We start from the raw sequence: 23,061 nt of genomic DNA on the forward strand, positions 1-23,061 counted from the left end.
AGACCTGATATAATGTTACAATCTGGAACCTTTTTTTTTTTTCTTCACTACATTATTTATGTTTTTCAAGTTTGAGATAGGTCATGTATTCTGTTACTTGCCTTACCTTGGCACCAGAAATGTTTTCTACTAAACGCCCTTACCTTTTTGACTTGATGGAACTGGGTCCATCAGCTGCTTTTTTTGTACACAAAATCTGAACATCTCATTCCATGTGGCTTAGGTGGAACGGTGTATACGTATGTGGCAGAATAGCCGGCACAGGGGACTCCAACTACAGAGTATATCAGTTTTACACAACATTCAACCTCTTTTGTCTTTTGTGGCATTTTGCACTCTGCTAGCTGGAAAAAAACGTCTGTGCATAGGCTATTTCACTGATGGAGAAAGTCTATTCATTGAAAAATTTTACCCTGAGGGTGAATGACCTGCACGTGTAATCTACTCTGATTTATGTTTATAAACCAATGGAATCTTCTTAGGTGGTGGCTGAGGTGTAAATCGATTTTGACGCTGCACCTCCCTTAAGCGATTGTAGGCTCTTGATAACGTTAAAAGAGGTTAGAGTTCTTCTCAATTAAAAATCTCTTTGCCCTGAATGCATCAAGGGTATATGCTTCAACATCAATGATGGTCTTAATTGACAGATCTTTGATGTCAAAGATTCCTAGGCACCAGAGGATTTCATGATAGCGAACAGATAGCCAGTGATCATTGTGAAGACCTTCAAGTGAAGAACACGTGGCACACAGCTTCACGCCAATCAGGGACTGTGGTGATCACTTTGTTTTTAGGTCTCGCCTGACCCAGCGCATGCGCTGGTCTGGCGAGACTAATTGAGAGGGCTCCAAAAAGTGCTACCAGGCCAGCCTAGAGCTACAGTGAATGTGCGCGGGCGCGCCGCGTTTTACCGCGATTACTTTCATTTCGCGGCCGCATGGCCACTTTGATGTTTGTTCACGATCGCGATCACTTTCGCGGCCGCACGGCCGCTGTGCATAGCCAATAGGTCTCGCTTTTGGGACCTTATAAGTATTTAGTTATGCAACTGTTGCATAGCTAAACACTTATAAGGTCCCAAAAGCGAGACCTATTGGCTATGCCAATGCTTGTTTCTATTGCCCTGAATGGGTAAGTCAGCATGCTCTGAATGGAAGGAACACCTCCACTACGAAATGTGGATGGTTGAGACCCAATGCTAGTTTATGATGTAGTAAGTCTCTTGTTGTTGTTTTTGAGCCTCCCTCCAAGCTTAATATGTGTGTTGACCTTTAGAGTCTTCTGACATTTTCTGACAGCAGGGCATCCTTTACCTGTGCCACTGGTATGAATTACTTGGAAGCTGAGCTTGGATGAATTTTCAGTTCCTGATGAGATCGCATGTATTCTTTTTTCTTATTTTTTAAACAGCGTGGATTTACTACATTTTCTTAGTAATTCTAGCCGGATTGCTTATAAAATAATTAAATACATAAATACATTCAGTTAATGGTACCCTTAGGCAGGCATACTAAAATAATAAGTTATTTTAAGTGCACATGTTTTTTTTTTGTAAAAGGGCTCCTAGATCCATCCCTGGGGCAGAGAATTCAACGGTGAAGAATATTGATGAAGAAAACATAATGTAGAACTATGGAAATTTGAGGGATATAAACAAAAACAATCTGCAATGTTGTTTTAGAAATGTTGCAGTTATGTGTGCTTCTGTAAGAGGCAACAGTTCAGAATTATGGCCTGAATTTAGTAGCCAAGTTATGTCTTTAAAAGATGAACGAGTTGATTAAAAAGTGTCACAACATACTATGAATAGTATTCCACTGAAAATGCATTCTAAAGAAGTATTTACTTCAAGCTTTAACAAATGTGAGAACATAGAACTGTTTTTGCATGTATACAGTTCAGAGCTTTAGACCACACACTTTTCACAAATACCCCTTCCCATTCACTTATCGTTTCCTTTAACCACACGTCTTTTGGTTGTGGCAGCTTCATTGAATTGTTGTGCATAGGCTTAGAGAAATGTTACAGTTGGATCTCAAACGATCATTATTTACTTTATTTCAGCTACAAAAAGCCATAAACGTGTAACATCCATACATTAAACAAATACATTGAAATACAAAACATCATAACATTTTCCATAACAATAGTTTTAAAGTTTTAAAAACAAACACATAACATTATACAATTCGAAAAATTGTTAATAAACTGCACTGTGCCAAAATCTAGTTTTCAAACAGCAAGGTCGTTTTGGGTTAGGCTGATGTCCTCCAGGAAATGTAATATCAATACAGTCTCAATCATTATCTTTCTTCTAACAATGCTTGCAATTGTTTGCATAGCTATGGGAGCGGCTTCCTAGCATGCCTAGCTGATACTGACTAAGGCAAAAAAACAGGCCAATTTGTATTGTGCTTCTACCAGTGTGGTTAGGGATCTGTTGAAAGCATCACCTCTGTTATAATGTTCCATGCAAGGTGCAGATATCAGGAAACAGAGAACACAATTTGCTATTTCGTGTAGCTCGTTAGGATCCTTAGCACTTCCCAGTAGTGTCTCACAGCCATGATCTTGCACAATGCAATAATCGATTTTTTTCAGGGTAGAATATACTTTGGTCAAAAAAGGAAAGTGTGCCTCAGTCTCCATGAGTTGTGGACAGTGGGGGCAATATTTTGGGAAGCGCGCTGTTTTAATCCCACTTTGATGAAAATTATCTTAACAGTAGGACGCCACATCTAAATTGAACATATAAGCGTTTAGCTTGAAATGGGAAGATTTTATCCATACAAGGTTCAGAACTGGATACACATTTATTTAAAAATACTGTCCTGCTGAGTTCCCTTCTTTATGTTCGTTCCAGATCTGCATCATCACGCTACATTTCAATTTCTAGTTAATTCCTTTAGTTATTTTAGTGTGGGAATCCCTCAGCTCTTTCATTTTGACCATTCCGCATACATTCTTAATGTACTTCATCCACATGGTTCTGACCTCCTTAACACATGCAATTAGATCCACTAGGCATTCCCCATAGGAAGACACACTCAACGCAGCAAGCGTTTTAAAGCAATTACCAAGTGAATACTGTTGAGTGCTAGATCAAATCTCAGTGGCATCAGAGTTTCCCCATATCTAAGTAGCTGCTGACATAGCTATAGCTCCATACACCTTGAGAGCAGGGAGCACAGATCCACCAGATGTGGTCTTTAGTTTTCTCCCTATTACCATTGCTCTCCGTTGAGGATGGGTTTGCTTTTTGCCAATTACGGACGCCAAGTCACTTTGTCAATCAATCCGACTCCCAGATAATCAAAATCTTTGACCTGATCTAATCCGGCACCCTCGGTGGTCATCCTCCCTCTAACAGAACGGTGTGGGTTAATTACCATGTATATAGACTTAGATGGAATTGGTTCTAATCCTCTGTCCAAGCAAAAGGCTGCAAATTAATCTAGTTGAGATTGTAGGCCCATGGGGGTTCTGGATAGGAGAAGGGTTTTGTTGGAGAACATAAGGAGTGGGACAGGAACACCAGTGAACTTGGGCCCGTCGTGCTTGCACCTGGTTAGCCACTCCACCGCCCCATTGATGTAGAGGCTAAATAACGTGGGCTCAAGCACTCATCCCAGCCTAATCTCCTCCCCCTCCCCGTTTTATTGGAATCTTGTCTGTGAGATCTATGCTAATTCTGTGTAAGATGTTGGACATTTAATAGAACTTGTAGTGATGGTGCCCGGCTAGGGGTGACAGTGCCTAAACCATGGAGCGACTGTCGTTGGTGGGTTGCCTGTCCCTCATGGGGTGATTATTCTGAAATACGGTTAACAGCATCATCCCATTAAATGCAAAAAAGAAAATAAGGTCATGCTGCATTTCAGGTCTGTTGATGGCAGGTAAATCCTGTGAAATCACAATGTTCCACATCCATGTATATTATTTTGCTCACTTCTAGAGTGAAAGAACAGAATACAAGCCAATGCTGCGTGTAAATTTACCTACAATTCCCGTGACCTGAATGAAACAAGAACACTGACAACCGATTATTTCGTTGGATTTAATCCTATGAAAATTGTTTTTAGTTCACGTTCAAAAACATTTAAAACTGATACAGTACATATTCATTACACCACATATACAGAACTTAACTTGAAGATGACAATACTGAAAACATTTAGACACCACTGTGCTCATTCGCCCATAGGGCCAGCATTCATACCGTTCATACTACTCATGCATCCACACTAACATATAACATACGACAGAAATCTACAATTTGATAATCTTTACACATAGGTCATCAAACCACTATTGTACATAATGATGGGGCTTAATGCTGTTTTTTTACAAGATTGACCGTAGAAAAGACAAGGTCTACGCGTTTCGAATCCCTTAGTTGGCAGGGATTCTCATCAGGACCGACATAGGACTGCAAACAAAGCAGAAAAGAAAGATTTTACTAAGCTGACCCACTTTGTAAGTGCACAACCGCATGGTCAACAGGGGAGTCTTACCTTAGTCTAAGGAACGGAGAACTCAGTCACAACTCTAAAGAGAAAAGGAAGGAGAGCCAACTTGGTTACCTATTTCTGTGAAATCAACACTAGATCACCACCTGGTTAGTAATAGACACACCCATACAACATAGAGACAATACAACCACGTAGTCTAGTTATTAATAAAGAGGCTTACGGGTGTGTGGAGTTGTGTCTGGTTAACTGAAGGTGGTTCTGTCTAAAATCAGAAGCAACCACGGGCTTTTTTTCAGGCGTTGATTGATTCAAAACGATATCTAAAAGCAAGAGCAACAAGGATTCAAGGCGCGTCCTATCGCCTACAAAGATAAGATCCGAAATATTTTGAAAAAAGGTCTTAGAGCGCTTACCTCCGGGGTGGGAGTCAATGGAGGAAAGTGATGCTACTCGGTCAGCTGATGTCCCGAGCTAGGACTTGCACGGCGTGAGATTCGCCGGCCGTTTTGAGGTTCGGTAACGATTAAGTTCTCTGCAAGAGAATGGGAGGCTGCATCAAGTGACTGATACCAGGAAAAGTCCTACGGAGTTAGTACGGTCTATTTGGTATTGTTACCTGGAGAGCCGGCGTTGTCCGAGTCTCTGTATCTCTGGGAGTAAATCACCCGTTAGGTAGCTGTACTCCTATTGGGGCATTTTTACCCATGTGCAAAAGGGCGGGATCACGAAGGCTTCTGGGAGTCGTAGTCAGACCAACGATGTTGGGAGAATCGGTAGTTGGAGATGGATTTTCAGATTGCCGCGGCGCCAAAGTTAGCGCATGAATTTGGAGGAGAGCGTTAGTCGGACTGTGTCAAGTGCCCACGTCAACGTGTGCTGACTTGTTGTCAATATGCATTCGCTGCACATATGACTGGAGTGTATTCTGATAGGGGCGGAAAGCGAGGTGGGAAACGCTGGTTGGACTGAATCCTATCAAGTAGTTAATATGAAGAGTCCGCTAAGTGGAGGATCAACTACACATATGCTTTTGAATGTGTCTCATCTGTGGTATAAGAACGAGATTTAGCTCAGTGGCTGCCTGGATGCCACTCATAAGTTGTATATCTCGGAGAGTTCATTCAATCCGTCTACCGACGTGTTAAATTTGATAATGAGCATGGCTTCTCTCTGTAGTAGTTTGGTGTCCAAGTCTCCACCTCTCTGGTCTTGTTCAACTTTTGATATCACTGACCATTTGAAATCCACTTCTAGAGTGAGCATCTGCAACTTTTCTGCATTTTGTGCAAAGCCATGCAACAATAGTTATTTGTTAAATATATAAGAGTACACCTTTGAGACTAATCCCCCTTAAAACCATTGGAAAATGTAGTTTTAGGGGGAAGACAAATCTTTAAATGTGTAACACGTCTATCCGCCTCTTAAGCGATGCCCCCTGTCCCCCCCAAAAACAATGGGACACTATAGGAGAAAAGAGGTATGTTACATTAACATTGTTTGGAACTTTCAAATAACACTGCAGCAACATATTTGAACAGGAATTACAAACAAAACTGTCATACATATTAAGCATGTAACATGTAATAGGTGTATCGTAACTTATTTTATATAAATGTATTTTTCTCAGATAGATGAAGGGCTGTAATCTAATTATTTAGCAGCTGAAGGGCCAAAAACACATTGTCTAGTATGTTATGCAAAATAACATGTAAAGAAGACTTCAAAAAGTAGAACAACTTACTTGTACAGAAGGACTGCTACAGGCATGGTGAAAGGATTTTGGTACTTGTCTTCAGTTTCCTCGCAAAGTGTGGTGAGATCGTATAGTTTTACTATGTCACTTCCACTGGCTGCAAAAAAAAAATACACAATGAAATCAGAATATGAAAGCATACAATGAAACTGAAGTGATAAGAACAGAATTAATAATATACCTTAAAGTTCACCTTGTGAGATAGATAATTAAACCATTTGAATGGTAAAAACAGCAATATGATCAGACATAATAAACAAATACCTTTAAAGAGCCAGTAAGTGTGTCCTTCCTTGGTACAATTAGATTTTAGAAAAGATAAAATATTCTGTGCAATATCTTTAACCACTTTTGTTGAGAAGTTGGAGTTGTCCAAATTGGGAATATCTTCTGTTTTTATCATTTCATATTTCTGTAAATAAAAAGTACAATGAATATTTATTTTCACAAACATTAAACACATCACAGATCTATATTTAAAACAATGACACCCCTGTAGTAATTTTCATATCTATTTTATAAAATTAAGCTATTTAGTGAAGCACTGACGGTCAGTCCTGGACAAAAATTAAGGCAAAATGCATACTGCACAAGTATGACAACATATGAAATCTGTTATAATAAAGACATCCCATGAAATGGCACTGCTTCAACAAATGACAAAAGACATTAGATTTGTCACTCAACACAAACTAAGGATTCTTATCTACAATATAAACATGAAAATACTCCATATCTTAAAATATGAACATACGTTATTTACCTGTAATTGTAGTTCTCAAATATTGGCATCTTTCACAGATTCACATGCTTTGATCATTCATTCCTAGTCGTCGAAGTGGGAGGCACACGGTATAATTATGAGGTAGTACAGTATACCAATACTATACATAGCCTATAACAACTAGAAAACATCCACTTCATTAACTTATCAGCATCATTTATAAAGGAACTAAACTTCAGCCAACAGACAGCACCCTCTAGAAAACTCCCCATTGAGGCTTCAATCCCTCAGCTTTTCAAGCAGTAGTTGGAAAGGTAATTCCATAACAAAAAGGGGAGCCTCTACGGGAGGAGGGCAGGTCGCATGTGAATCTATGAAAGATGCCAAACCTGAAGAACTACAGTTACAGATCAGTAACACATTTTCTTCTCAAGTACTGTATCTTTCATAGATTCACATGCTTGATTCAGAATAGCTAGCAATTAAAACATCTGTACAATCATAAGTACCATAACAACAGCAAAAGGTGCGATAATAAAATAGAAAAAGGCTCACATTACTGGAAGAAATGGCGTAAGCCTGCTTATAAACCCTCATCAATGTGCTCTGATGACTTCAGGCAGTAATGTTGTGTAAACGTGCACCTGTTCTTTCATGTTGCCGCTCAACATATTGTGCGTTAACTTTGTCGATTAGAGGTCTTCTAGTCTGGTAGTGACAATGCTGGATAGCCTCTGAAATACACCAAACCTTGCTCGGTTTGGAAACTGGAAGACCCTTGCGATGATTTCCAAATGCCACCAGCAGCTGGTCTTTTCTCCTAAATTGTTTTGTCTAAGCAGACAGAATTTAAGGCATCTTTTAACGTCCAATGTGTGCAATGATCTTTCGGCTTCTGTTTGCGGTTTTGAAAAGAATGTCTTCAGGAGAAGATGAAAATCTATTTAGACTTTAGGAATAAATTTGGAATTGGTTCGGAGAACCAAACTATTATCCTTGAACTGCATAAAAAGGCTCTTTAATAATGAAGGCCTGTATCTCGCAAACTCTTCTCGCTGATGTAAGAGTCAATGAAAGTGCAATTTTTCATGTTAAAAATGTCAAATCTGCTTTGTGAATAGGTTCAAGTGGCGCCTTTATCAGTTGTGCAAGCCCTGTATTCAGTTGTCAAGATGGAGAAGGTTTCTTTATAGGAGCAAAGGCTCTGAAAAGACATTTAAGAAACTGTTTGATCACCCTACTAGACCATAGGGAAGGTGAACCAGACGACCATCTACATCTTGAAATTGCTGCTAACTGCACTTTAAATAAAGCATGGGCCAAACCTGAGTTTGCCAAAAGTAATAGTTTGGCTAGAATTTGTTATGACAGTGCTGATATAGGGTGATTCTTTTTTATTTTTGGGACCAAAAACAGAAACGCTTCCACTTCAGTTTATACAGTCTTATTAGTAGTGTCAGCGTGGCTTTCACAAGAATTTCTCTACAGTCTTAAGGAATGTTCATGCTCGCAAACTCATTATATTAAGGAGCCAGGCCATTAATTGTAAGGAGGTCAGGTCCGGATGAAGTACTTCGTTGTGGTTCATTATTAGTAATGTAGATAGAAGTTTCAGCTGAATGGGAGTCTTCTCCGGTAGGGTAGTAGTTTGATTAACCAATGCTGTCTGGGTCATCTGGGGGAAATCAGAAAAATACTGCACGGTTCCATTTTCATACTGAAGAAGTCTTGGAAGTAAGGGGATCGGGGGGAAAGCATAAGAGAATATCCCTGACCATCTGATCGAAAAGGCATTCCCCCCACGACCCCTGTTGTGGCTACCAACTTGCGTTAAACTGGCATTTTCGATTTTCCTATGTTACAAACTGATCTAGATTCAGTTTGACCCAGCAATCAAAAATTAAGTTGAGAATACCCTTGGTTGATTTCCCATTCATGACAGTTGTTTCTGGTTCTGCTCAATGTATCTGCCAGAACACTGTTTGTCCCTGGGACATGTTCTGCTCTTACTGCCATTTGCTGTTGTTTCGCCTATTTCTAGATTTCTTGCACTTCCTGCGATAGAGCTAGAGATCTTATATCCCCTTACTTCTCTATATGATGCATACTGGTGGTGTTGTCTCTGTGACTCAATACTGAAGAACCTTTTATCCTGGGTAGGAATGATTGGTGACTCAATGCTATGGCATTGAGTTCCAACAAATTTATATGCAGTTTCATTCGATGCGGAGTCCATTTCCCATTTTTTCCAAATTCCTTTAAGTGAGTGCCCCACACTTCTAGGGAAGCATTTGCGGTAACAACAAATTTGGGTATCTGAGGAAGGAAAATTAAATTAATTAATTCTGTTGAAAGAGTAGCAGCCTTCATCAACCAAGGTAATGCTGCGGTCATGTTCGGAGTGATCTGGATTAAATCATCAAATGATACTTGTGTCTGAATCCATTGCTTGTTTAACTCTTCCTGTAAAGGTCGCATTCTGAGGCGGAAAAAAGGCACAAGGGAAATGACATAGGACATCATTCCCAGAAGTGACTTGAATAGGCGAACCACATTGGACTTTCTTTTTTGACTTTCTTGTGATAAGAATGCTTTGTCTTAAGTTGTATCCAGAACTGCTACCAAGGAATGTTATTTTCATTGAAGGATTTAGCGAAGATTTCTGGTGATCGAGAGTAAGACCTAGGTCGTTGAACAGTGCTAGACAGGCTCTTATTGTTTTGCTTGCCGGACAATAAGTTGGTACCTTTATCATCCAATTGTTAAGGTATGGGGATAACTGGAAACCCATCTGTCTTAACTTAGCTGCAATAGGAGCTAAACATTCTGCAAAAATATGGGGAGCTGATTTCAGCCCAAAAGGGAGGCATTTTAATTGGTATTGCGTGCCAACCACCCTGAATCTCAAAAATTTGCAATGCTTCAGGTGAATGGAGATGACAGTAGGCATCCAGTATATCAAAAGTTGACATGTAATCCCTGTGACTGAGAAGATGCCGGGTGTCCTGAAGAGTAACCATGTGACAGGATTGTTTCATTAGGTACTTGTAGCTTTCGCAGATACAAAATGGGTCACCATTCTCCGGTTTTCTATCATATTAAGAAGAAGAAGGAATAGAAACCTATTACTTTCTGGGTGCAAGATACTTTATTGCTCTTTTTCTGAGCATGGCTAGTATTAATCATTGGAGCAGATGTAGCTGAAGAGGGGGTGCTCCCTTAGGTGGAGTGTTTGGTGGTATTTGAGTGAATATTAATTATTATTTGCCATTTGTAAAGCGTGCAGCTACCATTCAGGTTTACCAGCACTACAGTGGCGTTACTGAAGACACTACCATTAGAAGCGCCATGTTTTTAAGAGTTCGCGGAACTGCATTAGTGAGGTAAAATTCCTCATATACTGAGGCAAGGCATTCCATAGTTTTTGTCATAGGTACGCAAAAGAGCGACCGCCCAATCGTACCCGATGTATTCTCGGTACACAGTATAGTCCCTAGTTAGCGGATCTTAAGTTACATGAAGGAATATACAAGGAGACCAGCTATTGTATATATTTGGGGCCAAGCCCTACCTTAGCTTTGAACATGATGCAGAGGGCTTTGAATTGTATTCTTTTCCAATCGGTAACCAATGTAGCTCTTGGAGAATGGGGGAGGTTGCAGTCCTAATTGAGGAGCGAGTGAGAAGCCTGCCCACAGATTTTTTTTTGTACCACCGAAGGCGAAGGATAGCTGCCTTGTTCGGGCCCAAGTACAAAACATTTCCATAGTCTAATCTCGAATGACTAAGGGCCTGAATTAATGCTCTCATTGCTGAATGAGAAATGATTCAACTAATTTTCCTCACCCACTTCATGACTGCAAAAGCAAGACGATGCAACTACGGCCGCTTGGGGACCCATAGAGAGATTTTCGTCTAACCAGAAGCCCAGGCTTTTCACTTTTGGAGAAGGGGGTAGGGACAGAGCCTAAGGAGAACGGCCAGTGCTCCGGACCCCACAGTTGTGGATGTTTTCCCAAGATCAGAAGGAATATGCTACTTACCAGTATGCATCTGTTCTTGGCATGTAGAGCTGCAGATTTGTACACTTTTGCATAGATCGCCATCTGGTGTTGGGCCCGGATGTTTGCAGTTTGTTTTTGCTCTTGGACAGTCTTTGGAAGTCACGAGTTCGGTGACTCCTCCTTCGGTCCGTACTGCGCATGGGCTTCGGCTCCATCCTCAGATTGTTTTTCGCCAGCAGGGAAAAGATGGAGCGTAGTGATAACAGTAAGAAACCCATGTGTGTTGTATCTAAATAAGATAGACTGGAACGGATACAGGTAGCCGGGGAGGCGGGTGGGCTTGTACAAATCTGCAGCTCTACATGCCAAGAACAGATGCATACTGGTAAGTAGCATATTCCGTTCGAGGCATATGACCTGCAGATTGTACACTTTTGCATAGATTACATAGCAGTACCCAGCCCTAGCGGCGACCACCGGTATCCGTTGCAGCGGTTTGAAATAGTGTCTTTAGTACAGCCTGGCCCACACTAGCTTGTTGCTTGGAATGCACGTCTACACAGTAATGTTTCGTGAAGGTGTGCGGAGTTGACCATGTGGCTGCTTTGCAGATGTCATCTAAGGGTATGTTCCCTAGAAAAGCCATAGAAGCTCCTATCTTTCTTGTAGAGTGGGCTTTAGGTGGAACAGATAGTGTTCTTTTTGCCTTGTGATAGCAAATTTGTATGCACTTTACAATCCACCTAGCTATCCCTGATTTAGAGATGGGGTTGCCTTTATGCGGTGGAGAGAAGGAGACAAACAATTGTTTAGTCTTCCTGAAAGGTTGCGTTCTTTGTATGTAGTACAGTAAAGCCCTCTTAACATCAAGTGTATGTAGAGCCCTTTCCGCAACAGATTGAGGTTGCGAGAAAAAGACCGGTAATTCCACCGATTGATTAAGATGGAAGGGGGAAATGACCTTGGGCAGAAATTTTGGATTTGTACGAAGTATCACCTTAGTGTGATGTATCTGTAAAAAGGGTTCTTGTATAGTGAACGCTTGTATTTCACTAACCCTTCTAAGGGAAGTGATAGCTACGAGGAAAGCTGTTTTCCAGGTGAGGAACTGTAGCTCACATTTATGCATTGGTTCGAAGGGCGGACCCATTAGCCTTGTAAGAACTAAATTTAGATTCCATACAGGGGAAGGTGGTGCCCTGGGCGGAATTACTCGTTTAAGGCCTTCCATAAAGGCTTTAATAGCGGGCACTCTGAACAGTGATAAATGCTGTCTGTTTTGCAGGTAAGCAGCAATCGCTGCTAGTGGTAGGCGTATGGATGAATATGCCAGGTTACACCTTTGAAGATGGAGTAGATAGCATATGATGTGCTGTATGGATGCATCTAAAGGGTTGATTGTATTGTTACGGCAGTAAACAACAAATCTCTTCCACTTTGCGGCATAGCATGCTCGAGTGGTAGGACGTCTGGCTTCCTTGATAATGTTCATGCAATCAGGGGGAAAGTTAAGGTACCCAAATTCTAAGATTTCAGGAGCCAGATCGCAAGGTTGAGCTGAGCTGGGTCCGGGTGCCTGATTTCTCCATGGTTCTGAGTTAGGAGGCATGGGGACAGGTGCAGTTTTTGATGTGGTACCACCGATAGCTGTAATAGTGTGGTGTACCACGGCTGCCTGGCCCATGTTGGGGCTACCAGAATGAGTGTGAGGGAGTGCTGTTGTAGCTTCCTTACCACTAATGGAATTAGCGGGAGAGGTGGAAAGGCGTATGCAAATTTGCCTGACCAGTTCATCCATATCGCATTGCCTTTGGACAATGGGTGTGGGTATCTGGCTGCGAAGCTTGGGCATTTTTTGTTTTCGTGGGTGGCGAAGAGGTCTATCTGAGGATGCCCCCACTTGCGGAAGAATGGGCGAAGAACTTGTGGATGCAGTTCCCATTCGTGTATTTGTTGCGTTTGTCTGCTGAGCAGATCTGCCATGTTGTTTTGTATGCCTGGGACGTGTTGTGCCAGGAGAAAGATTTTTTGTGGAATTGCCCATCTCCATATGCTCTGTGCTAAGCGGGAGAGCTGGGGAGAGCGTGTCCCCCCCTGTTTTTGAATATAATGCATTGCAGTCATATTGTCTGTGCGAATGAGGACTGCTTTGGCTGAAATTTGTTTCTGAAAGGATTTTAGGGCTAGAAAGATCGCCAATAGCTCCAGATGGTTGATGTGGAGCGACTTTTGCTGTGGCGTCCATAGACCTTGCATTGTGAGGTGTAGGAGGTGCGCTCCCCAGCCGGAGAGCTATGCGTCCGCTGTTAGAATCACCTGAGGAACCGGGTCCAGGAACAGCCGCCCTTTGGAAAGGTTTGTGGTGTTCCACCACTGCAGAGAGTGATGGGTGCGGCCGTTCACCAACACCAGATCCGTCAGCTTTCCCTGGGCCTGGTTCCACTGCCGTGCTAGGCACTCTTGGAGTGGACGCATGTGGAGTCTTGCATGGGGCACTATGAAGATGCAAGATGCCATCATCCCTATTAGCTTCATGAACACTCTTGCTGGGAGAGAGTGCTGAGCAATGAATGTTTGGCGCAAGGCTTGTATGCTTGCGATTCTGGCTGAATTGGGATAGGCTATACCCTTGGAGGTGTCTATAGTGGCCCCGAGATATTGCTTTGTGTGAGATGGTATGAGGTGGGACTTTTGATAGTTCACCGTGAAGCCTAGCTGGTGGAGCAGTTGGATGGTGCTGTTTGTATGTTGCACACATTGGTTGGGTTGTAGGACGCGGCTTTTATCAGCCAGTCATCTAAGTAAGGGAAGACGTGAATGTGTTGGCGTCTGAGGTGTGCTGCTACTACCGCTAGGCATTTGGTAAACACCCGTGGTGCGGTTGTGATCCCGAAGGGGAGAACCTTGAATTGGTAATGCTGACCGTCCACCACAAACCTGAGGTACTTCCTGTGAGAAGGGTGTATTGGAATATGAAAGTATGCGTCTTTCAAGTCCAATGTAGTGAGAAAGTCTCCCTGACAGAGGAGTGGGAGAACTTGTTGGAGGGTGACCATGTGGAAATGGTCCGAATGTATGTATGCATTTAGAGGCCGGAGGTCCAGAATGGGCCACAGGGTCCCGTCTTTCTTTGGTATTAGAAAATACAGAGAGTAGACCCCTAAATTTTGCTGATTGACGGGGACTTGCTCTATAGCGTGTTTTTGGAGGAGGGAGTTCACCTCCTGTTTGAGCAGTGTGGAATGTTCCTGTGACATTGTACAGTGCCTTGGTGGAATATTGGGTGGGGTAGATGTTAGTTCGAGACAGTACCCTGACCGAATAATTTGGGTCACCCATTTGTCCGATGTTATGGACTCCCAGGTGTGAATAAAGTTTTGTAGTCTGCCCCCGACCGGAGTGGGATGGTCTGGGGGGAGCGAGGGGAAGTCATTGTGTGGGCGGTGTGGCAGAACGGGTGATGTTGGTTTTGCCCCTGCCCTTATTGTTGTTGCCCCTGTATCCACCTCTTTGGTAGCCCTTTGAGAAGGTAGTTTGAGGAGGGGACTTGTAGGAGGTAGAGGCACTATCGGTGGAGTAACCTCTGCCTGTGCTACGAAAGGACGAACGCCGAAAGGAGCGTCTAGGGGTTTGGGATTGTAATGCCCCCATAGACTTTGCTGTGTCCGTGTCCTTTTTCATTTTTTCTAATGCTTCGTCCACCTTTGGCCCAAATAGGTGTTGTTGGTCAAAGGGGTGATTTAGTATGGATGCCTGGACTTCTGGCTTAAACCCCGAGATCCTGAGCCAGGCATGACGGCGAAGCAGGACACTAGTATTTATAGCTCTAGAAGCAGTGTCCGCTGCGTCGAGGGCACATTTAATGGAGGTGTTAGTAATGAGCTTACCCTCCTGTATTAGTTCATGAGCTCTACGTTTGTGTTTCTCTGGGAGGTGTTGCATAAGAGCCTCTAGCTCATCGTAGTGTGCTCTGTCATAACGCGCAAGCAGCGCCTGTGTATTCGCAATACGCCAAATGTTTGCGGCTTGCGAGGCAGTGCGTTTACCAGACGCATCTAAGAGTTTTGACAACTTATCTGGTGGTGGAGCCTCACCTGATGACTGGGAGTTGGACCGCTTTCTAGCTGTGGACACAACTAGTGAATCTAAAGGAGCAGGTCCTTTAATGTATGCAGGATCTGTGGGGGCTGCCTTGTACTTTTTTTCTATTCTGGGGTTTAAGACCCTGGCCCTGACTGGGTCCTTGAACACCTCTGCTGCATGTTTGGTAACACACTTAAGCATGGGCAAGATGGCTGTAGATTTATCCTGAATATCAAACGTATCCAGTAAGAAATCTTCTTCAACTGGTTCGCTATGTAGTTCTACCCCATGATAGTGTGCTGCTCGCTGCACTAAGTGGTGAAACCCTAGTGAGTCCTCCGGGGGAGATGGCCTGGATGGATAGGTGTCATCCAGAGGCACATCTGGTATGTCAGGGTTTTGGTAATCCTCCCATGGGTCTGGGGTCCTTGGGGGTGTGGGGTCCAGCGGGGCGTCCGCTGGATCATAATCTGGATCCCCGTAATCAGGTTCTGGAGACGGGGTTGGGGAGTGATGAGGTAAGGGTGGTGGAAACCTGGGAGGGAGAGGAGGTGGTAGAGGTGGAGGAGGTGGAGGAGATGTAGGAGGTGGTGGAGAGGGCACTCTGAAAGGAGATGTGGCAGAGTCCTTCCGTTTTGGCGGTGGAGGAGGAGCTGGTTTGTCAAGACGTCTTTTCTTGATATACAAAATCAAGAGCCCAGTCTTTGGATCCTTTTGTTAAGGTTTTTTGAGAAGGATCAGGTGTAAATAGTTCCGCTGGCACCGAATCGTCTGCTGGCGCCGATGTTTTCGGAGCCGAGGACTTGGGTGGTTTCTCTGCGCCATGCTTTTTTGGAACCTCCGGTTTTTTCGGTGTCGAGGTAGGCTTCGGCGCGGGAGCGTCGGTGCCGAGGGATTTATGCTTGTGTTTTGTCGGCACCGAGAGCCCAGGCTTCGGCACCGGTGGCTTCGGAGCCGAACTGGGTGTCACTTTCTTCAGTGCCGAACGGTGTTTGTCGGCACCAGGAGTAGGTTGGCTCGAGCCCGAGCCGCCGTGAGACTTGTGATGCTTCGACACCGGGCCCGAAGGTGGGGTGATAGAAGCTGTATGTTTGGTTTTCCCTAGGCCCGGAGGCGAAGGTGTAACCGGAGTCTCTTTCGATATGGGCGCGGGGGTGGGAGGGGGTAGAGTACTCACGACCCTCTGCGCCGGTGTGATGTCCTCCAGGTCGGAGTCGTCGGCCTCGGAAGCGCTGACGATATCTTCCTCCTGCTCGGTGTGTTGTTGCCCCGAAGCTCCGATGTCGTCTCCGAAGATGTCCGGTGGAGCCGAGGTCGATGAGTGCGCCATGGTGCGTCGAGCTCTTCGATCCCGGATAGTCTTTTTCGATCGAAAAGACTTGCAGGCGGGGCAGTCTCGGGCCTCGTGTTCGGGAGAGAGGCAAAGGTTACACACCTGATGGAGGTCGGTGTGGGGAAATTTAGACCCACATTTTGGGCACTTTTTGAACTGAGTCCTTTCCATCGGCCGGGACCGGAGTCGAGGAGGGCCCGAAGGCCGGTGCCGATGTGTGGAATGGAGAAAGTGCCTCTAAGAGAGATGAAGAAGTTGATCGATGAAGAATCTCGATGGACGAGGATTTTCCGTCGAGGCTGGAACTGGAAAAGTTCGAAGCCGGAGCATGAAGTATCACATCCGAGCCCGATGGCGGAAAAAAACAATCTGAGGATGGAGCCGAAGCCCATGCGCAGTACGGACCGAAGGAGGAGTCACCGAACTCGTGACTTCCAAAGACTGTCCAAGAACAAAAACAAACTGCAAACATCCGGGCCCAACACCAGATGGCGATCTATGCAAAAGTGTACAATCTGCAGCTCATATGCCTCGAACCCTCAGTTTTGTCACCGTTCAGTTTAAGAATGCCAACCATTCATGCGGCAATCCGCTGGAGACCATAATTAATTGTCTCAGCACGGTGTTTCTGATGGGAAGACAGTGAAAAAATAATTTGGGTGTCATCAGCGGATGAAAAAAGTGTGAGGCCACAGCTCTCCACCACATCTGCTAATGGACGTACGTGAAGGTTAAATAACAAGGGACTTAGTGCAGAACCCTGAGGGGAGGGTACAGGTCTCTGACCGAGAATCAGACGAGAATACTTGGAAAGATCTTGTTTTCAGAATGGAGACCAGCCATTCAAAGGAAGTGCCCTTCAGGCCAATTGATCTCAGTCTTTCTATCAAAATAGGATGAGACACCGAGTCGAAAGCTGCAGGTATGACAGACCGTAGATGATTAAGTCGAAAACCCACCTGTCTGAGGTTATCCATTTCCACTGATGTAAATAATGTGAGATTTTTGCCCCAATTGATTGGTGGGATGAGCATAGCTGGCACCCTCAGTTTATCACCGTTTTAGACCTGTGCCCCTACCTCGAGAAGTGTGCTTCCCTCTCGGAGCTTGTTTGGTATGCTTCTGTTGGCAGTTGTCTAAATTGCTGTTGTGCATATGAAACCAATACGGTTGTTGAATGGCTGATATTGTTTACATCTCTATGGTCGATATCCTTCTCTATATGCACATAAAGCTCTTCCACCTCAAAAGGGTAGCTTCCTCATCTGTAGGGTACCTAGAGATCTTGCAGTATCCATATCTGCTTCAATCGCCTGTTAGGCATCGTCCACATGCTTGCCAAACAATGCTTCCCCATCATGTACAATATCTTGTTCTGAACTTCTGGTCTGAACGATGTGGCTTTCAACCATTCTTCTCTTCTAAAAATAGCAGCTCATGTTAGCTAGTGAAAACCCGTCAACGTAATATCCATCACACAGTCTATTATTTCTGAGGAAGTTCTCTCCCACTCCGGTAGGATCTTTTTTGCTTCTTCTCTCGCAACTTCCGGCAAGAGAAATATGTGTGTGGCGATGTCTGACCACATTTGTCTGCCATACCGCCAAGAATAGCCAATTAATTGGTTGCACGAACAGTAGTTGCTGACATCGTGGAAAAGCATTTCTCAATGTTGTCTAAGCACTGGCCTTCTCTATTGGGTGGTATCAAGGTGGGCGTGTATGGATTCTTGGAGGGACGTTGAGCTGCTTTAGTCACTACAGAATCTGGTTTTGGATGGCCAATCGGGCATGCTAGTGAGTTTTCTGGTGCTTTATATTTTTTATTTAATCTAGGTAAAACTGCAGAGTCTGTAGCTGGGTTCGTCATTATCTTAACACCTTTCTCCCAAATAACATTTATTATAGGGATTGCCTTAACTGATTTTTTAGCAGGTTCCTGAAAGTCATATAAAAACAATCCGAGTGTTTGACAGTCACCGGCAATTGAAAACTTTGAGGCACTTTCCATCAAATTATGAAATACTCTGATGTCATCTGTTGGAGAATCCACTAGTTGTGGTGCAGGCAGAGATGGTGCTGGAAATATATAATCATTCCACTTATTGGGTGTTGATTGGTTGTCGGGGATTCCCCCCTTCTTCTCTATACTCATTCGAGGAGACTGTCTCATCCATGGGCGACACTGCAATGTTCAAAGATGGAGTTCTCTGGGGTGTCCGAGGCGTAAAGTATGCAGAGTGTTTTCTTTTTTTTTTACTAGAGGAGATTGTGGCAGACGCATTGTCTGTGATGGAGATGCAGCCTTTGTAGGTTCTGGAAACTTTCTGTAATAATCTTGGAGGTCTTGTACTAAAGTTATTGGTACCTGAGCCATGCCCTATTGAAGTGGAGGACAACCATAATGCTATAATTGGTCCATATACTGAGCAGGTTTCTCTATGAAATGTTGTGGTCCTGAGGAATAATACTGGTCATAGTATTCCTATTCACCTTTCTCCTGATACTTACCACTGAGTTTGGATGGACTATGGGCCATTTCAAACGGTCATTCATCATCCGATTATTCTCTTTATCTAATAAGTAGCTTGGCGGGAGAGAAGAAACTCTGCTTGGAGAGGTAAACTCTGGTGCTCTGGCAGTAAAGTGTCCTATTATATTTTTGCACTTCATCGACTATGTAATTGACGATCCAACTGCAATTTTTATAGTTGACTGAGACCTCTTTTCTGTCAAAGAGCATTGTCGATGGTTTCTTCACAGACATTCTTACCGTCGTTGACGGTGTCTTCGTGAACAGCATCTACGTTGACAGTATCTACGTCAACAGTGTCTGCGTCAACAGCGCTGTTGCCATCGACAGTGTCATTATCATCGATGTAGTTGTTGTCGTTTGTATGAGAGTCGACGTTGTCAATGTCTATGCTGACATAATCGTCAGTGTGGATGTCAACGACGTTGTCGGCAATATCAATTTTAAGGCTGATTTACCAGTTACTGTTGATGGCTCTGAGGAGTGTTTTTTCCAATGTAATACCAAACTAGGGGAGGGAGTGGAAGGCTCAGATCTTACTTTTTCTAGGGAGATTTTCTCCTTTTTTCTGTTTATGAGAGTGCTCTTCTAATGTTCTCTGCTCTCTTGAAGATTCATGATGGGTCTTTTATTTTTTAATGACTTTTTGGTGGCTCTGAAGATCTCTAATCATGCGAACTTTCTCTTTTCCGTGACATTACTTCTAGTTTGAGGAATCTTCACTATCCTCCATTGAAATAAAAGTCTCCTTAGATTAAAATGTTTGGTGCCATATAAGAAGCCTCCCCTTTCTATCTTTAAGAGTCTTAGAAGAAAAGGTACGGAATACTTTACAATCTTTTACCTTGGGTGAAGGATTAAGACAAAAATACGCCCATTATATGGGTCTTCCTAAAGAAATCTCCTTTATTTACAAGTTCAACAAGATCTGAATAGTCCCTTATTTGCTGAATTTGACATTCTGAATAGTCAGATCTTGGCAGGTGCAAGTTAGAACAGTCTTTCCTGATAAAAAAAGCCTTTTATAATTAGAAAAAACTGGTGATAAACTGAGCAGATCTCATAGAGACTCCCTTCACAAGATGTGAGGTAGAAAATCTGAGGGAATGAAGACTCTAGGGGGAGTGTTCTAGAGGATGCGGTCACCTGATTGGATGATGTTTGGTTCCTTGTAAAGGATGAGGATAAGCTAATGAAGTGAATGTTTTCTGGGTGATATAGACTATGTATTGCATGCTGTACTGCTTTACAATTCAACCGTGGGACTCCCACTTTGATGATGGGAAATTATTCAAGCATGTGAATAAATTAAAGATCCAATACTGGAGAATTTGATAGACTAAGTGGGAATATTGTACGAAGACAGCACAAAGCATACGTTTCCATGCCACACAAACATATCCCATGACCACCCTGCATGAAAGTGGTGGAATGAAGAAGATGCCAATTGTGTGAGCAGTAGGAGAGATTCTGGGGATGACTGATAGCCTTATAAGACAAGCTTGGACTAAAAGGCAACTATCTGACAAAAAAGCAAGTGAACACGTTGACTTATTTTTAATAGCTATTTTAAGGATTAGCCCCCCCCCCCCCCCATTTACTTTTAAAATCAAAGGCCCTGTAATGCATGGTCCAATCAGTGTTGAATTGATGTAACGTGCCACCTGAGGCTAATCCAACCCTTAATCCAGGGATCTGCATGAGGAGACATGCTGTAGAATGTCAGACTTGTGTGGCAGCAAAATGGCCAGGACGGATGTGGGCAGAAAAAGTGGTACACAACACAGAGGTGGAGGTGGAAGAGATGGTTGATGAGGGCTGTTAAATAAGATGCTGGTGTTCTGGTGAGATGGCAAATGCCTACCCATAAAATTCGGTCATGTTGTGTAATGAATAGTTGTGGAATAATTGAAAATGCTAATAAAGTTTCTTTATAAAAAATGCCCTGCTCATTACAGTTCAGATCCTATGCCCTGTGGTGGTCCCTGGAGATAAGTATTGTCTGTGTCCATGAGCATAGGAGATTCTAGACATCGGTGACAGTGTGATTCAATGGTAATTCAAACATGAAAATGGGTAGTGGTAGGAAGGAAACAGAAAATTCTGCAGTACTCATGGAGATGTAGTAAGGCCGAGTTCAGTCTCTGAAATTACACAAAGGCCCAGGGAGAAAAATCAGGTCTATTTTGAAGATGCAGGATCAACACAACGAGCAGAGATATTTGACACAGCGGCTATAATACTAGGCACAGCTATCAAAAAAAGTCACTACTTATCATGTAGTAGCCTTAACGAAGTACTAAACAGAGATAAAGAAGGGCCACTATTGAATAAACATAGGGTTTGAGATCTATAAAATACAAAATGCACAAAGAGCCTGAGCGATCGGTATTACACTAATATATAAAGCACAATTATTAGGACTGAGCTAGAAACAGAATTAAATACAGAATCTAAATTGAATGTTCGGTTATACCCCAAGTACACTTTAAAAACAGTAAGAAAAAAAGAAAGATCTTTATTTATACCAAGTGGTTTGGGGGTTAAGGGGGAGGTATGGGGGAGGCAATATGGGCAAAACTATGCATCATGGTAAGGAGAAGATCTTGCAAGGCTTGGATGCTACCGCAGAGGAGCCTCAGTAGGAGGAGCGTGACCAATTAACCCAACATTTAGCTTCTGAGAGTACGGGTAAAGAAGACTAGGAAGATCAGGCCCCACTCACATAGCCTAAGACCCAACATCAAGGAGCGGTCACCAATAGGTTTTAGCAGGACTCTCCCTCCTCAACACACTAGGCAACAGGTCGCTGGCGACTACCCAATCCCTAATTTGATTACTTTGCCCTCATTTTGTTGTACCCTACGTACACAGTTTAATCACGTAATGCACCATGTTTAGAATGTAAGTGTGAGACATATTACAATGTCTCCTCAACACCATTAAGATTATTGTAATGCGATTCTTTCAGTGTCTATTTGAAACGTTGCACTCGCCAATTAACTTGCTTTCACAATAATGTGTACTCAGAACCACATTGCCTGCATGTTGTCATAGAATATGGTGTCATTGCACTGTTCGTGTTATATGAATATAAAATGTCAATAAAAAGATTTAAACAAAATCATGGTAAGGAGAAAATACATACCAATACAGGTGGATAAGGTGTGAGTGGACTGTAAGGGACACATTCCTAGAAAATAATATGAACTTATCCTAGACAGAGTTACACTGACTGTAGAAATAGAGGTATTGAGAACGTGCAAGCATCAACAAGAAGGGGACCATAAGACATAAACCCACAAAAGAGAAACCTATGTGAAATGCTGGTTATGCTAGATCAGATATTATAAGAAAAGCCACAGAAATGTGTACAAAGCTTTAGGAGTTTTGAGTAAAAGGTTTTATTTAGTAGGACCTGGATAAACTGAAGGAGATACATGAAGGCAAAACTATGTTTTTTAGCTCTACAAAGGAGGCGGATGACTTGATTGGAAATATCATTTCATATACAAGGGATTATGTGTAGAAATAGTGCAATATTCATACACTAGCAGAAAGGTAAGTGAGTGACTCAAAAGTCATTTAATAGACATGGAAGTAAGAAACCTCATCTGGATGACAACGGATTAATCATTTTTTTCCAGTACTTGCAATAAACTTCTCCTGAGCCTCAAAACTGCTGTGGCACTAATGTGAAGTGGGGAAAGGACAATTAATGAAAAGAAGATAAATGGAGACACTTTAAAGAAAAATGTTTTTTTAAAGAATTAAAGTCAAAGACTGAAATAAAATTCAGAAAAATACGTGGATCGGAAGCACACAGCATACATGTACCAGTATGCTTTCTAACAAAAACATGTGAAACAGGAATTCTGGGAAGGGAATACTTTAAAGGTGATCACAAAATGTTAAATATTTACATGAGATGAAAATGGACTACTCGATACCAACCAAAAACTGTTGTAAGCTATCTAAACTGGAAAATGTGAACAAACAAATCTAACAAAAACTAACTTAGCAAAGCTAATAAGGGTGGATTGCATGTTTTGTTCTTTTTATAATATTCTTTTTATTATTAACAAAACACTGTCACAGTTTGTAAATGGTCCAAGGCAAAGAGCATGAAAATCAATAATACATTACATACAGTACTATAT

The 23,061-nt window shown here is 42.8% G+C and overlaps 1 protein-coding gene across 2 annotated transcripts in view; it reads right to left on the bottom strand.

Annotated features, from left to right (window-relative positions):
- Positions 1–23,061, bottom strand: part of EDRF1 (erythroid differentiation regulatory factor 1) — a 412,080-nt gene that overhangs the window by 211,192 nt on the left and 177,827 nt on the right. For both annotated transcript variants that reach the window (XM_085606261.1, XM_085606259.1), the window contains 2 exons: positions 6,490–6,637; positions 6,214–6,322 (listed from right to left, as the gene is read on the bottom strand). In XM_085606261.1, coding sequence (XP_085462387.1) covers positions 6,214–6,322; positions 6,490–6,637 — 257 coding nt within the window. The remainder of the gene's footprint in view (positions 1–6,213; positions 6,323–6,489; positions 6,638–23,061) is intronic.

Source organism: Triturus cristatus, chromosome 1_2, assembly GCF_964204655.1.
Source record: "Triturus cristatus chromosome 1_2, aTriCri1.1, whole genome shotgun sequence".
NCBI lineage: Eukaryota > Metazoa > Chordata > Amphibia > Caudata > Salamandridae > Triturus > Triturus cristatus.